This window comes from Lithobates pipiens, unplaced genomic scaffold (assembly GCF_037356315.1).
Source record: "Lithobates pipiens isolate NorthernLeopardFrog02 unplaced genomic scaffold, aLitPip1_a1.2 Scaffold_16, whole genome shotgun sequence".
In the NCBI taxonomy this organism is placed as follows: Eukaryota; Metazoa; Chordata; class Amphibia; order Anura; family Ranidae; genus Lithobates; species Lithobates pipiens.
Window position 1 is genome coordinate 207,149,205 of NW_027507748.1, and position 14,446 is coordinate 207,163,650.

General features: G+C 40.2%; 1 protein-coding gene across 1 annotated transcript in view; it reads left to right on the top strand.

The window, feature by feature from the left end:
• CCDC80 (coiled-coil domain containing 80) overlaps window positions 1–14,446 on the top strand; it is a 218,073-nt gene that overhangs the window by 170,683 nt on the left and 32,944 nt on the right. Inside the window, exon 6 of the mRNA XM_077480931.1 lies at window positions 10,404–10,507. Within this exon, the coding sequence (XP_077337057.1) occupies window positions 10,404–10,507 (104 nt within the window). The remainder of the gene's footprint in view (window positions 1–10,403; window positions 10,508–14,446) is intronic.

Here is a 14,446-nt window from a genome sequence, read left to right on the forward strand (position 1 = left end):
ATGTCCTGTGTATCTCAGCGGCGCTCGGTAGCTCTCGGGCGTTCTCTGCGACTTTCGGCTTTCGCTGCTATTTTTGGCCGCACTCGTCTGTTCTCGGTGGCTTTCCGAAAGAACGCCCGAGTGCGGCCGAAAATAGCCGAGAATGGCTGAGTGCGGCCAAAATAGCTGAAAGCCGCCAAGAGAGGCAAAAAAGCTTTGAAACGGCGGGGGATCGGTGTATAACACGTACCCAGGATTTTCTCCTGATTTTAAGGGGAAAAAAGTGTGTGTTATACGCCAATAAATACGGTACATGTATATCATATGGTATTGTACATGCATTGTACAAAATTATTTTAAAGTACATCTTACCAATCCTTAGATGTAGTGGTTGCATAAATTTTCTTTTTTCATCATGTGTATATTTTTTGCAAATATAGAAAAAAAACCTGTTGATCCTGTTGCCATTTTGGAGACGGCTGTGACTTCCTAAGACTCACAGCTATCTCCCGACTTTGTATGTATGAGATCCGCCAACTGCGAGTACATACTTGCTAAAAAAGGGTGTTTTCTATTTTTTTTAAAAAAGGAAAAAAAAGAGTGCAAAACTGTTGCAAATGTGTAACGGGGGGGGGGGGGGGGGGGGCATGTTATGGCATGTTGTAATTGTGAGTGATGGTTCACTTTGAATACTTTACAGCTGGGAGAAAGAGGTATGCTTATCATTTATAATAGAGACATCCCAATCCCCAACCAGATGAATCATCACTGAATAAAACAAACATGTGGCTGACGTGCAAAATCTGCACTAGCCTTACCCTCTCAGTGTTATAGACAACAAGGATTTTTTACATATTAGTATTGGGAGAAACAGGAAAATTCTCTCCCCTCTTCTTGTGAGATTAAATGGGAAAAAGTATTTTTTTAAACCTAGTCAACTATGCAACTGCTGACCGCACAGACATTTTTCAAATGGTTGGTTGGTTTGGCAATGTATGGCCAATAAAAATCCCATCTAAATAAAAAAAAAGTAAACAAAATAGGCGCCTAAGACAAAAATGTTTAGTTTTATAATACAAATTTCTGAATTGGACATAAGTGAAAAGTTTAAATCATAGCAAAAGAAGTTTCATTGCGCATGCGATTTGGAACCTTATACAGGAGTGTCCAAACCACAACAGAAAAAGCTTCTGGGGTTTAGGTTTCCAAGAACACACATGGAATCCAGAACTCCTGATACAAAGCCAATGGTGGGGCCAATATGCATGAATATGTCTTAAAATATCCTTATTCGCTTAATTTGTAAGCCACTTTTGTTTTAGATCGTTGTGTGTTTTTTCTTCATTATTTACCTATGTCATGTTCTTTTTAAAAATACTAGGATTACAGAGGATAGAAATCAATGGTTTGCTACAGCCTGATACATTTACAATTGGTTCACATGCAGTTTCACACTTTTAGATGACAATTAAGCAGTCTATGGAATACAAACTACCAAAACAGATAAGCTTATAGTACTACAGCTAGAGGAAACCTATTAGACAAATTGGACATTCCTGACTAATAGCCAAATATTCTTTAGTGCCAGTGCAGAATTTAGCTGGTTCTGTGGCTATGCTGTTTTTTTCTTCCATGATCTAACCAAGGCAGAACACAGGAATTCGAGGAGACTGGCCCAAGCACATATCATACATTCATAATAAGGGTTCCCACTTCCTCGATCATTGTTTGCTTACCTCACAGTTTATTTGTCCTTAAAGCGGAGTTCCACCCAAAAATTGAACTTCTGCTTCAAGAACTCCTCGCCCCCTTGGGGGCTTCCCACTTCCACCTTCTGCCCAGGGACCGCCAAGGTGACTCCTCCTTTCACACGTGACACGTGACAGGTCCGAGGAGATCGCCTGTCCACTACAGGAGCGCAGCACGACTCGCACATGCACCGTGTGTGCATGGCCGTGAAGCTTAAAGCTGGTAATGGAGGCATTGGCGGAGCGGAGGGGGAGAGGAGCGATGCTCCATTCGGCTGCATCGCTGGACCGTGGAACAGGTCTGTTTATTAAAAGTCAGAAACTACACTTTTTGTAGCTGCTGACTTTTAATAAACATAAAAAGCCTGAAACTCCGCTTATATATAGATATATGATATGTTTAGATCCGTTAATAAACTTTCTTTGTAAAAGAAAAAAATGAAAACTCATAGTATTTTTCTTTCAACTTTACTAGCTTGTCAAATATGTTTTATATCCTTTTTAAAATAATTTAATGAAAATATTGTTATGATTATTATCATACAAAGAAACACCCAGGGCTCTTGCATTTTGCAAAGCATGATAGCTGTTTTAATTATAAAAGACAAATACTGTCCAGTTTCTTAGAAACATCCAGCTTATAAGTGACCAGCTTCTTTCTGCACACTCATTCTGGCAAACACATAAGCATTAGACATCATCTTACTCGTATGTTGGAAACCATAAATCATCAGCTTCACTGCCCCTAAAGCTTGTTCTACATAGAGAAGACTATCATATTATTTATTGCGCGACTGGGTAACCATAAAACAGGAAGGCAATGTCTATTGGTTCCTTCAAAAATTTGATGGCATGACATTTCCTGGATAAGAGGTACCCATTACCAAGCCTGAAATGTATGTACATTGACTTAATCCCACCTGTCTTTAGAGGAGACAATAGAAACCTCTGTTGCTTCCAGGATCAAGTGTTGCAAGGGGATCTATGAACTGAAAACTCTTATCCAAAAAGGCTTAAATGAACAATTTAACTTGACTTTTTTTCCTTTAATGTCTTGAATGGCTGGCATACAGGTCATTGGCTGTAGAGTGTGGCACCCCATTTGTATGTACACTTGACAGTATGGACATTCTCCCATTTACCAATGCCCTATGTTGATCTCTTTGGGGACCAGGAACATATCACAGCTTTTACTGGTGACCCATTATCAGGATCGGTGTCATCCTCCTACCCTTGATCTTAGATTAGCCACCAGACTGTTTCTTTTTGTTATAGTGTTGGTTGATTTATTGTGCTGTTTTACTGCATGCCTTTTCCATCCTTGAAGGTCTACTGCATATCAACCTGTTGCTCTAGCTTATGTTTAATCTTGTTTTGTGCAGTGTTTTTTTTTTAATTTACCTTTATTTATCTTTATTTTTTATTACATCATTTATTTTATTTTGATGTAGCTTAGCTTAGGTTTCATCTCTTTTTTTTGTGCAAATACTATATTTATTTTTCTTACATAATTTATTTTATTTTGAGGCATACTTGTTCATCATTGATCAGCAGTTGTAGATGCCAGCGTTGCTACTGTAGTTTATTTTTTTTATTTTTTGAGCTACTTTTTCCTTGGCCCCTTTTTTGTTCTGCTACTTTTTACTCTCTATCCTTGTGAGTCCATTCGGCCCTGATGTTTAATTTTTAAGGGAACATGTTTGTGTATTATGTTGCCTAGTAACACTCTGTTCTGCCAAACACATGCACTGGGTGTGACATCACAGTCGAACTTCCACACACTGTCCTGACTGCTTGGTAATCTACTGTTGCCTGCACGTGCATTGCATAAGCATTAGGCTATGCTGATATGATCTATCTGTTTTATACATACTTTTTTACATTTAATATGTTATTTATAACTTTCCTTGTTAGCTAGCTGCCATGCTGTTGGTATTTGGGGCCCTGTATGTTGCTAGTGACTACAGCTATGTGACATGTTGTTTTGAATTGACACAGGGTTTTTTTTTCAACTTTTTGGGGGCAGGTTCCTGATTGGTATAACAGATGCTGTCTTATGCTTGTGAGTTGCTTGTTTATTTTGTAAATCTAAATAACAGTATTTAGTGCACACTAACACTAAGTGTTGTGAAATCACTTAATCACTTAACAGGTGTTAGCTGGAAACTCCAGTGTGGTTTGGAGCACTGTCATTTTTATTTGATGTTATATTATATTTTTTTTGAGTTACACATATTGTTGGTCTATTAATTCATAGCATTTAAATTTTTGCAAATCTGTCATTACTGTCCTTTATCATTACATTTGTTTTCTTGAAAATGCATATCTATCTCTATGCTGCAGCATCAGTGTGATGCTGTGTCCCATATTGGCCGAGTAATCAGCTGACCTCTTATTACTCAGTTCCGGTCTACTTTGAGCAAAGAGCAGTGACAGTCAGTCACCAGTCTCCACTCTACCCCTCCAGAGCTCATTGTAGTGTCAGGCTGGGGGGGGGGGGGGGTAGGTGCAGCTGTCAATTAGGCAACTGGGTGAATCCTATCAATCTGGTCAGGATCCTTCCAGAGCTTGGAGTGGCTCTGTGACTGACATTAGCTGATAGCGGGCAATAGCCTGCTATAAGCTGACTCTTGGTCACAAGAGAGCAAAAGTAATTGCATTCCTGTGACCTAAGAGATGTATGGCCTTAACCACTTAAGGACCGGGCCTATTGTTCAGACTCGATGTTAAAATCAATTTGTTTTTGCTACTTAGAACCCCCAAACATTACTTCTTTTTTTTTCAGACACCCTAGAGAATAAAATGGTGGTTGTTGCAATACTTTGTCACACCATATTTGCGCAGCGGTCTTACAAGCGCATTTTTTGGGAAAAAACAATTTTTTTGACTTAAACAATAAGAAAACAGTAAATTTAGCCCAACTATTTTTTAATTTGTGAAAAATAATGTTACGCTGAGTAAATTGATACCCAACATGTCATGCTTCAAAAATGCCCCCGCTCGTAGAATGGCGACAAATTTTTACTCTTAAAAATCTCTTTCTACAGGTTATCAATTTTAAGTTAGAGGAGATCTAGTGCTCTTGCTCTAGCGATCACGGTGATACCGAACATGTGTGGTTTGAACATTGTTTTCATATGCAGCCACGAATGACCTATGTGCTCACTGCTGCGCGCGAGCTCGGCAGGGCAGGGTGCTTTCAATTTTTTCTTTTTACTTATTTATTTTACTTTTGTTTTTTGTTTTTTAACACTGTACTTAAAAAAAAAAAAAAAAAAAAAAAAAAAGCACTTTAGAGGCAGGGGCTGCAGGGAGGAGAGGAGAAGATTTCTGGCGGGTCACATGAGCGCTGTAAATAAGGTATTTTCCACAATAAAAGTTACAAGAGGAGACACACTGCAAATTAAATAATCTTTTTAGAAAACGGATTACATGTTTTTACAACGACTTTAACTAGGGCTTATTTTCAGGGTAGAGCTTATATTGCAACCATCCCCGAAAATAACTCTAGGTCTTTTTTTCGTTATTGGGCTTATTTTCAGGGAAACAGGGTATTTACACATGCTATACAGCCACATAAACATTTAGGGAGTAATGATATGTTAAAATCCAACTCCAGATTAATTTTATTAAAAATAAATTTGTCCCTCTTAAACAAAAAAGGCAGCTCGGGCTGTAATACTCACCTTCTGGTGCTGTCATTTTCACTACATGAAGTCCACCGTTTTCCAAGTTCAATGAAGTCCAGTGTTACTCAAATTGGAAGACTGAAGAAATACTGCAAAGCGTCAATGTATACTTTGCATTAATGTCTCGCCAACGGTGGACCAGAGGGTACCCTTGCACTCTGTGTAACAGCAATAGCATCATCTAGACCAGGGATCTCCAAACTACGGCCCTCCAGCTGTTGCAGAACTACATGTCCCATGAGGCATTGTAAAACTCTGACATTCACAGACATGACTAGGTCATGACTTGATGGTAATTGTAGTTCCTGAACAACTGGAGGGCCATAGTTTGGAGACCCCTGATCTAGACAAAGGCATATTGTTATTAAAGTGCAGATGTGACTAGGCTATTGACATTCAGATATTTACATATTCACACCAGGTAGTCAATAAAACTTGAAACAAACCTTGACTAAGTTCTCTAGGTACAGGTCTTTTCATTCTACAATTTACAACAAACAGACTTTCACTTTCAATGTCAGCTCGCTCTGCAACCCCCTCTCGGCAGTGACTTGGCATCCTACGAGACTTCTTGTTCAATAATGTTTTATGAACTTTTTCAATACAAATACAAAAATGGGGAGAGGCCTCTAAATAGTACATTCAAAGACAATTATACACAATAAGATGCATCACAGGTAAACCTACCAGCCTTCTAATTACTAATTTAAACACAGAGCAGGGGCACAGAATATAGGACAGAGCAGAGTGCTGAGACCCAACCTATACAACTTCACTGCTTCTTTTAGTATGAATTGTTCCACTGTGTCTGCAGCTATAGAGGTCAGTGGGAATGCATTTAAAGCTAATTTACTGATTGTTAAGAATAAATAAATATGTGAATGTTCACAGGTTGGTCACAGCTTCACTTTAAGATCTTCCTCCAATTTTAAGATAGATTGCAATTTACAGTATGTATCTGTTAGCAGCATTGCATAAAAAAAGTGTTTTATTTTTCTAAAATGTAATTTTTTCAAGTTTAGGCAGGCTAAAGTTCTTTAAATGGTCATTTTATCTTTTAATAATTTGTACCAGGCATAGCCATTTGCACTATAGCACCATAAGATGAGATGAGGGCGAGAGTAAGCACTGAATACTCATTCGACTGAGCAATAATTTTCTTTAATAACCATATCATTAAAAATGATGACTTTAGAACAATTAACAAAAGATGTGATTTTTTTTCCTCTGCAGCCACATAGCATATTTCTGCAGTGAAACATGCTTTAATATGTTTTTCTGCTGGAGTCTTTTGGATAAAGTGATTTCAACCTTTGAGCAGGATTTGATCTCCCAGTATGTCACGTAACGTCTGTTACTTCAATAGATTTGAAAAAAAAAAAAACTTCCAGCGTCCAAAGGGAATTATATTTTTGCTATTCATATTTTTACAGTAAATTTCATTTGAAAGTGAACTGGTTTCAAAGCCAGTACTGAAATATACAGAAGAAAGGTTTTATTGCTTTAGTGCTTGTTGGAAAGCTACCGATAAAGTAGATAGAAAAGCAATTTTCTCTTACAAAAAATGTTAGGAATGTTATGCTCCTCTCCATAGGAAATAATTTGGTTTGTGGGCATATAAAAAGTATTACTGCATTACAGGTATGTGGACCAAGTAGAACTTAGACAGCAGGGGATTGACACAAAACCTAATACACATGCAACACGCAAAATATACTCTTATCAGTTGCAGATATCCAGATATTCGGCTAAAGATGCAAAAACAAGATTAGTGCACTTGTAACAGCACAAATTAGTACTTTATGGAATCCTTTTCTATTTGTGCTAACAGTTAATTTTTTTTTAGGACAAGCTTTTGACGTTTATTCCTTTTTTTAATGTGCAAGCAGTATTGATACACAAAGAATTGCCAAAATTTTAAAGGTTTATGTAAACCCTAAAGTGCCGTACACAGTTGTACCAGCTGAATTACTATTGAACCGGATGACATTCGGCCCGTGTGTACAGAAGCCAACCATTCAGCCAGTCCAACAGAAGCCAATCGTTCGGCTAGCTTCTGCTGAAGGGGCATGACCAAAAAAGGTCTGCTGATTTGAATCCGATCAGTGCTTTCAACTGATGGCTGAGAGCGCTGACCAGTGTCTTCTGTCAGGGGCCACCCCTGTCAGAACAAAATAATTCAGCGGGGGGAGTTTGCTGTACTAACATTGCACAGTTAGTACATCGGGTCCTCCTTAGCTCTTCAGTTTTTTTCCAGCAGGCCAAAAAAAAATTGTAATGTGTACTAGGCTTAACATTGAACTTCTTATATTTGCTCTCTTCTGGTCTGTTATATATACACAATTTCAAGCATTTTATTTTATTTGTTTGATAAGTGCATAAAAATAAAATAAAATACTAGTTGATCCTATCAGAAAACCAATGGCATCCTTCTTCATGTTTACACTGCGTTATCTCACTGGGTCTAATCATCCCTCCTAGTTCTTACCTTGGACTGCACAACAATCTGCCCTCTGTGTTGTGGAGATGAGGCAAGGAGGGAGGATCCTGAAAGTTAACAAAAGATAACTGGGCAGGGCTGACACCATTTATTGTGTTTTCAGTTTAGAAAAGGCACTATATTGTCAGCCTGCAACAGGAACTTAGGAGCTAAATTTAAAATTTTATCAGATCAACAGATATTTTTTATGTGAAGAAGTGTCTGATTCCTTGCACTACTATGTGCAAACAAACGGATTGTGTAAAAGAAATTCATAAATTGAACCAAAAAAAATATAAGATAAAGAGAAAACCTAAAGTGAATATGTGTGCATGGGTCTGCTGCTGAATACCTGCTATATATGTTTATAATTGATTGTAAGCAGTGGTAAAAATTAGATATGTGGTACAGCGCTCCCCACTAGTACTGCATAGTAAAACACAGTGATGATGTATAATAAGAGCCACTAAGAGAACAGTACATGTGAAGACCTATACATCATTAGAACCAAATACATTGTGTGGAATATACAAATAAAACAACAAAAGACACTTTAAACAAAACATCACTGTGATGTCTAAACCAGTGATAATCAGTAATAGGCGTTTCCAGTGATATAAAGTAAGCTTAACCACTACAATACAGGGCACTTTCACCCCCTTCCTTCCCAGCCCAATTTTCAGCTTTCATCGCTCTAGCGCTTTCAGTGACAATTGCGCGGTCATGCTACACTGTACCCAAATGAAATTGTTATCATTTTGTTCGCACAAATAGAGCTTTATTTTGGTGTTATTTATTCACGACTCTGTTTTTTTTTTTTTGCGATATAAGCGCAAAAATAGCGGAAATTTGGAAAAAAAACAATATTTTCTTTTTTCTATTTGAAAAGAAATCCAATAAAATCAAATTTTGTCATAAATATAAGCCAAAATGTATTCTGCTACATGTTTTTGGTAAAAAAAATTCCGTTAAGTGTATAATAATTGGTTTGTGTGATCACGGACATATGTACGCAAATGATCATGTACATATGTGTGCAGATAATCATTGGGACATGTGATTTTAGTGGGACATATGTGGGGGACATGTTTTTATTATTAGGGACATGTGTTTTTATTATTTGGGGACATGTATGTTTTGGGGACATGTATGTTTTGGGGACATGTGTGTTTTGGGGACATATGTTTGTACTGTGTGGTGTGTTGTGTGTTTACACTACACTGATGATCAGTGAGTAAAAAGCTGTAAAAAGCAGCCCATACTCACTGATCATCAGCCGGCTGCAGCGTTCTGCTCTCCTCTCCTCAGCGGGGACTTCCGTGTGAGGAGAGGAGAGCCGATTGCCTAGCAATCGGCTGTTTGTTTACATCACATGACGGCCGTGATTGGACACGGCCGTCATGTGATCAGGAGGGCCAATCACAGAGCCCTCCTGCCGATCTGAGATGTGCCGTGTCCGGGTGACACGAGCACATCGGGATCGCGCCGCTGCGCGGGCACGCGCGCGCGCGATCCCGCTACTCCTGAAGGACGTTCCTGAACGTCCTATCAGGAGTAGACGGCTCCCACCCGGCCGTATATATGCATTGGCCGGGTGGGAAGTGGTTAAAACACAAAAAGTCCAATATAGTGAAGAGGCTAGTCAATGGGTCCCATAAAAGGTTCATTATCATCAAGGTAGTTTATTCAGGTGAACATTTACTTTGCAAAGTCAAAATAATCTACTCTTTTAGGACACCAATCTTTACAAACTGCATCAGAGTTATGCCCCATACACACGGTCGGATTTTCCAACCATGTGTGGGCTCCATCTGACTTTTTCCGTCGGATTTTCCAACGCACAAAGTTTGAGAGCAGGATCTAAAATTTAACGACAACAAAATCCAATCGCATAAATTCCGATCATATGTAGACAATTCCAACAGACAAAGTGCCACGCATGTTCAGAATAAACTAAGAGACGAAAGCTATTGGCTACTGGCCCGTTTATATTCCAGACGTACGTGTTTGACGTCACCTCGTTCAGAACGATCAGATTTTCCGACAACTTTGTGCGACCGTGTGTATGCAACACACATTTCGGCCAAAATCCGTAGGAAAAAATCAGACGGATTTTTTGGTCGGAATGTCCGACTGCATGTATGGAGCATTACTGTGTATCAGCTGGTGCAAAATGTTCAAAGAGCCACTGTCACCTGCCCATTCAGAGCAAAGTAGCAGTGCCTCCTGATAGCATATTTTCTAAGCAAAGTATGCTTACCGATATTCACTTCTTCCTCACCACTTCCTCACTGAAGAAGTCCACCCTGAGTAAGCTCCATTGTTGAATGATTAATTCTGGTAATATTGTAATCCTAGAAATGTAATGCAATTGTCTTAACAATCATTTTTATTATATATTTTATCAAACCTAATAATGATGCTTTTTTCTTCCCTGACAAAAATGAATGATATAGAATTATAGATTTGGTGCATAGAAAATTAACTTTATTTTTTTATTTTTTATAGATTCCGCTGGAGAAGAAGACTGCTCATCATATCTGCTGCCAATGATGAAGAGTGGGCATATCAACAGCAGCTTAATGCACTTAGTGGACAAGCTTGTAATATGGGTAAATATCCTGCAATCACATATAAAAATGTAATATAATTTATTCAAATGGTAATTATAAAAAAGAGCAAATTCCAGCTGCTTATGCATGTGTTTGGTTAAAAGGTTGCATACTCTAAGCAGAGAATACAGTTAGTAAACATCTAACAAAACACATTCAAAGAATGTTCAATTAGTAAAAAATCTATCAAAATATGCTAAAAAAAAAATATATGTACATTTTGATTATCCCTGTAAAAGGAAAAAATTATATATATTACATACATACACAAGGGTTCTTCAAAAAGTTTCCACACTTTTTTAAACTCTATTAAAAGTGCGTAAACTCTAATGAAGACCTTATACATATATATACACACACACACACACACAGTAACTTAAAAAAGTGAGTACACCCCTCACAATTTTATAAATATTTTATTATATTTTTTCATGTGACAACCCTGAAGAAATGACACTTTACTACAATGTAAAGTGGTGAGTGTACAGCTTGTAGAACAGTGTCAATTTGCTGCCCCCTCAAAATAACTCAACACACAGCCATTATTGTCTAAACCACTGGCAACAAAAGGGAGTTCACCCCTAAGTGAAAATGTCCAAATTGGGCCCGATTAGCCATCCCCCCCCCCCCGGTGTCATGTGACTCGTTAGTGTTATAGGTCTCAGGTGTGAATGGGGAGCAGGTGTGTTAAATTTGGTGTTATCGCTCTCAGTCTCTCATACTGGTCACTGGAAGTTTAACATGGCACCTCATGGCAAAGAACTCTCTGAGGATCTGAAAAAAAAGAATTGTTGCTCTACTTAAAGATGGCCTAGGCTATAAGAAAATTGCCAAGACCCTGAAACTGGGCTGCAGCGCGGTGGCCAAGACCATACAGCGGTTTAACAGGACAGAAATCAGACTGAGACAGAAGTGCAGTAAAAATCACACTAGTTTAATAATAATAATAAAAGGTAAACAGAGCAAACGTAGTCAAAACATAGCCAGCGTTCCATAGCTGGAACGGATAGTCAGACAAGCCAGGACATCAGGGAGCCAGAGATTAGTGTACTTCAGCCAGGAAAATAGGAAACTGGAGAATCAGCGTAGTGGAGCATCAAGCAGGATCAGGAACCAGAAGGGACATCAGCCCAGCAAGTCTTTCAAAGATACAGAGGAGATAGTCTCTGATATGTTGACCAGGCGAAGGCAGAGAGTATCTGGACTGAACAGCTTAAATAGCCAGCAGGACTGATGAGCAGGATATCATCACCAGGTGAGTAACTGTGGAAAGATATAGAGCAGGCAATTAACCAACAGCTGAACAGCCTGCTCTGAGAAAGAAGGGCTGAGCCCAGTCCTGACAAGGTTCCACTCAGAACAGGCCACGGTCGACCAAAGAAGTTGATTGCACATGCTCAGCATCATATCCATAGGTTGTCTTCAGGAAATAGATATATGAGTGTTACCAGCATTGCTGCAGAGGTTGACAGTGCTCAGATCATACGCCACACACTGCATCAAATTGATCTGCATGGCTGTCATCCCAGAAGGAAGCCTCTTCTAAAGATGATGCAAAAGAAAGCCTGTAAACAGTTTACTGAAGACAAGCAGAATAAGGACATGAATTACTGGAACCACATCCTGTGGTGGTGGTAGTGTCATGGTCTGGGGCTGCATGAGTGCTGCCAGAACTGGGGAGCTACAATTCATTTAGGGAACCATTAAAACCAACATGTATTGTGACATACTGAAGCAGAGCATGATCCCCCTCCCTTTTGAAGATTGGGCTGCAGGGCAGTATTCCAACATAACGACCCCTAACACACCTCCAAGACGACCATTGCCTTGCTAAAGAAGCTGGGGGGAAAGATGATGGACTGGCCAAGCATGTCTCCAGACCTAAACCCTATTGAGCATATGTGGGGCATCTTTAAATGGGAGGCGGAAGAGCACAAGGTCTCTAACATCCACCAGCTCTGTGATATTGTCATGGAGAAGTGGATGAAGACTCCAGTGGCAACTTGTGAAGCTCTGGTGAACTCCATGCTCAAGAGGGTTAAGGGAGTGCTGGAAAATAATAATGGCCACACAAAATATTGACACTTTGTGCCCAATTTGGACATTTTCAATTAGGGGTGCACTCACTTTTGTTGCCAGTGGTTTAGACATTAATGGCTGTGTATTGAGTTATTTTGAGGAGACAATAAATTTACACTGTAAGGCTACTTTCACACTGGGCAGTAGCGGGGCACTTTTAACCCCTGCTAGCGGCCGAAGAAGAGGTTAGAATTGCACATGTTGCAGAGCTTCCGAAGCGCTTCTCAGGTGCTTTGGAAGCGCTGCCCATTCATTTCACCCCAAAGACGCTGCTTGCAGGACCTTTCCTAACGTCCCACTAGTGGTGAACCCCAGTGTGAAAAGTCACACTGAAATGAATGGGAGGCAGTTTCCAGGCATATTTAGAGGCTATTTCTAGCGCTAAAATGCCTGAAGAAATGGCCTAAGTGTCAAGCTAGCCTTATACAAGCTGTGCACTCACTACTTTACATTATAGCAAAGTGTAATTTCTTCAGTGTTGTCACATGAAAATATATAATAAAATATTTACAAAATGTAAGGGTTGTACTCACTTTTGTGAGATACTGTGTACCGTATATACTCGAGTATAGGCCGACCCGAGTATAAGCCGAGGCCCCCAATTTACCCCCAAAAAACTGGGAAACCTATTGACTCGTGTATAAGCCGAGGGTGAGATATGCCTGTCCATCCCTGTGTGTGTGTCCATCCATCCATCCATCCCTGTGTGTGTGTGTGTCCATCCATCCATCCATCCCTGTGTGTGTGTGTGTGTGTCCATCCATCCATCCATCCCTGTGTGTGTGTCCGTCCATCCATCCATCCATCCATCCGTGTGTGTGTGTGTGTGTGTGTGTGTGTGTGTGTGTGTGTGTGTGTGTGTGTGTGTGTGTGGCCTTGTGTGTCCAGCCTACCTGTGTCCCCAGCCTCCGTCCGGTCCCGAGCCTCCGTCCGGTCCCGTCCCGTCCCGAGCCGAGCCTCCGTCCGGTCCGGTCCCGTCCCGTCCCGAGACTCCGTCCGGTCCCGTCCCGTCCCGAGCCGAGCCGAGCCTCCGTCCGGTCCCGTCCCAGGATCACCGCTCTTCGTTGGCGCCCATTTTCCTGTTCAAATGCCGCGCCTCCCTGTCTGTGATAGGCGGAACACAATTTCCCAGCAGTCTGTGTTCCGCCTATCACGGCCATCCTTTCATCCTCGTCCGTAGTACGAGGATGAGCGGATGTCCGTGATAGGCGGAACACAGGCTGCTGGGAAATTCAGTGTTCCGCCTATCACAGGCGAAGGCGGAGCCGGAGGCGCGGCTTTTGAATTAGAATAGAATGGCCGCTGTCTGTCTGCTCGACACGCTGATCGAGCAGGCAGACAGCGATGACTCGAGTATAAGCCGAGGGGGGCACTTTCAGCCTCAAAAAAGAGGCTGAAAATCTCGGCTTATACTCGAGTATATACGGTATATATTATTATTTATTTATTTTTATGACTCTGGAGTCAATCTTGACAGGAACAGGATGGATTTCTATATACAATCAGAAGACTTTTTCTCTGTATCTACAAATCATTTTTGCATATTTTTTTTACTGAATGTGACTTCTTTTTAAGAAGGGAAGCCATAGATTAAATTGTGTTTAACCTTTTGAAGAGCGGGGGCAATGGTAACCAGTAGCACACCACAATAAAATGAAATGGTTCAGAATTTCAAATTTTTTATTTTGAATAGAATAATGAACATTTTCCTCCTGCAGCTGGCTTTTAGCGGTTGCAGGAAGGAAATGGAGATGATCAGTTCCTGTATATGCAGGCCCTGCTACCTTTCCTGTCTAAATGTTAACCACTTAAGCCCCGGGCCATTTGGCTGGTCAAAGACCAGACCACTTTTTACGATTC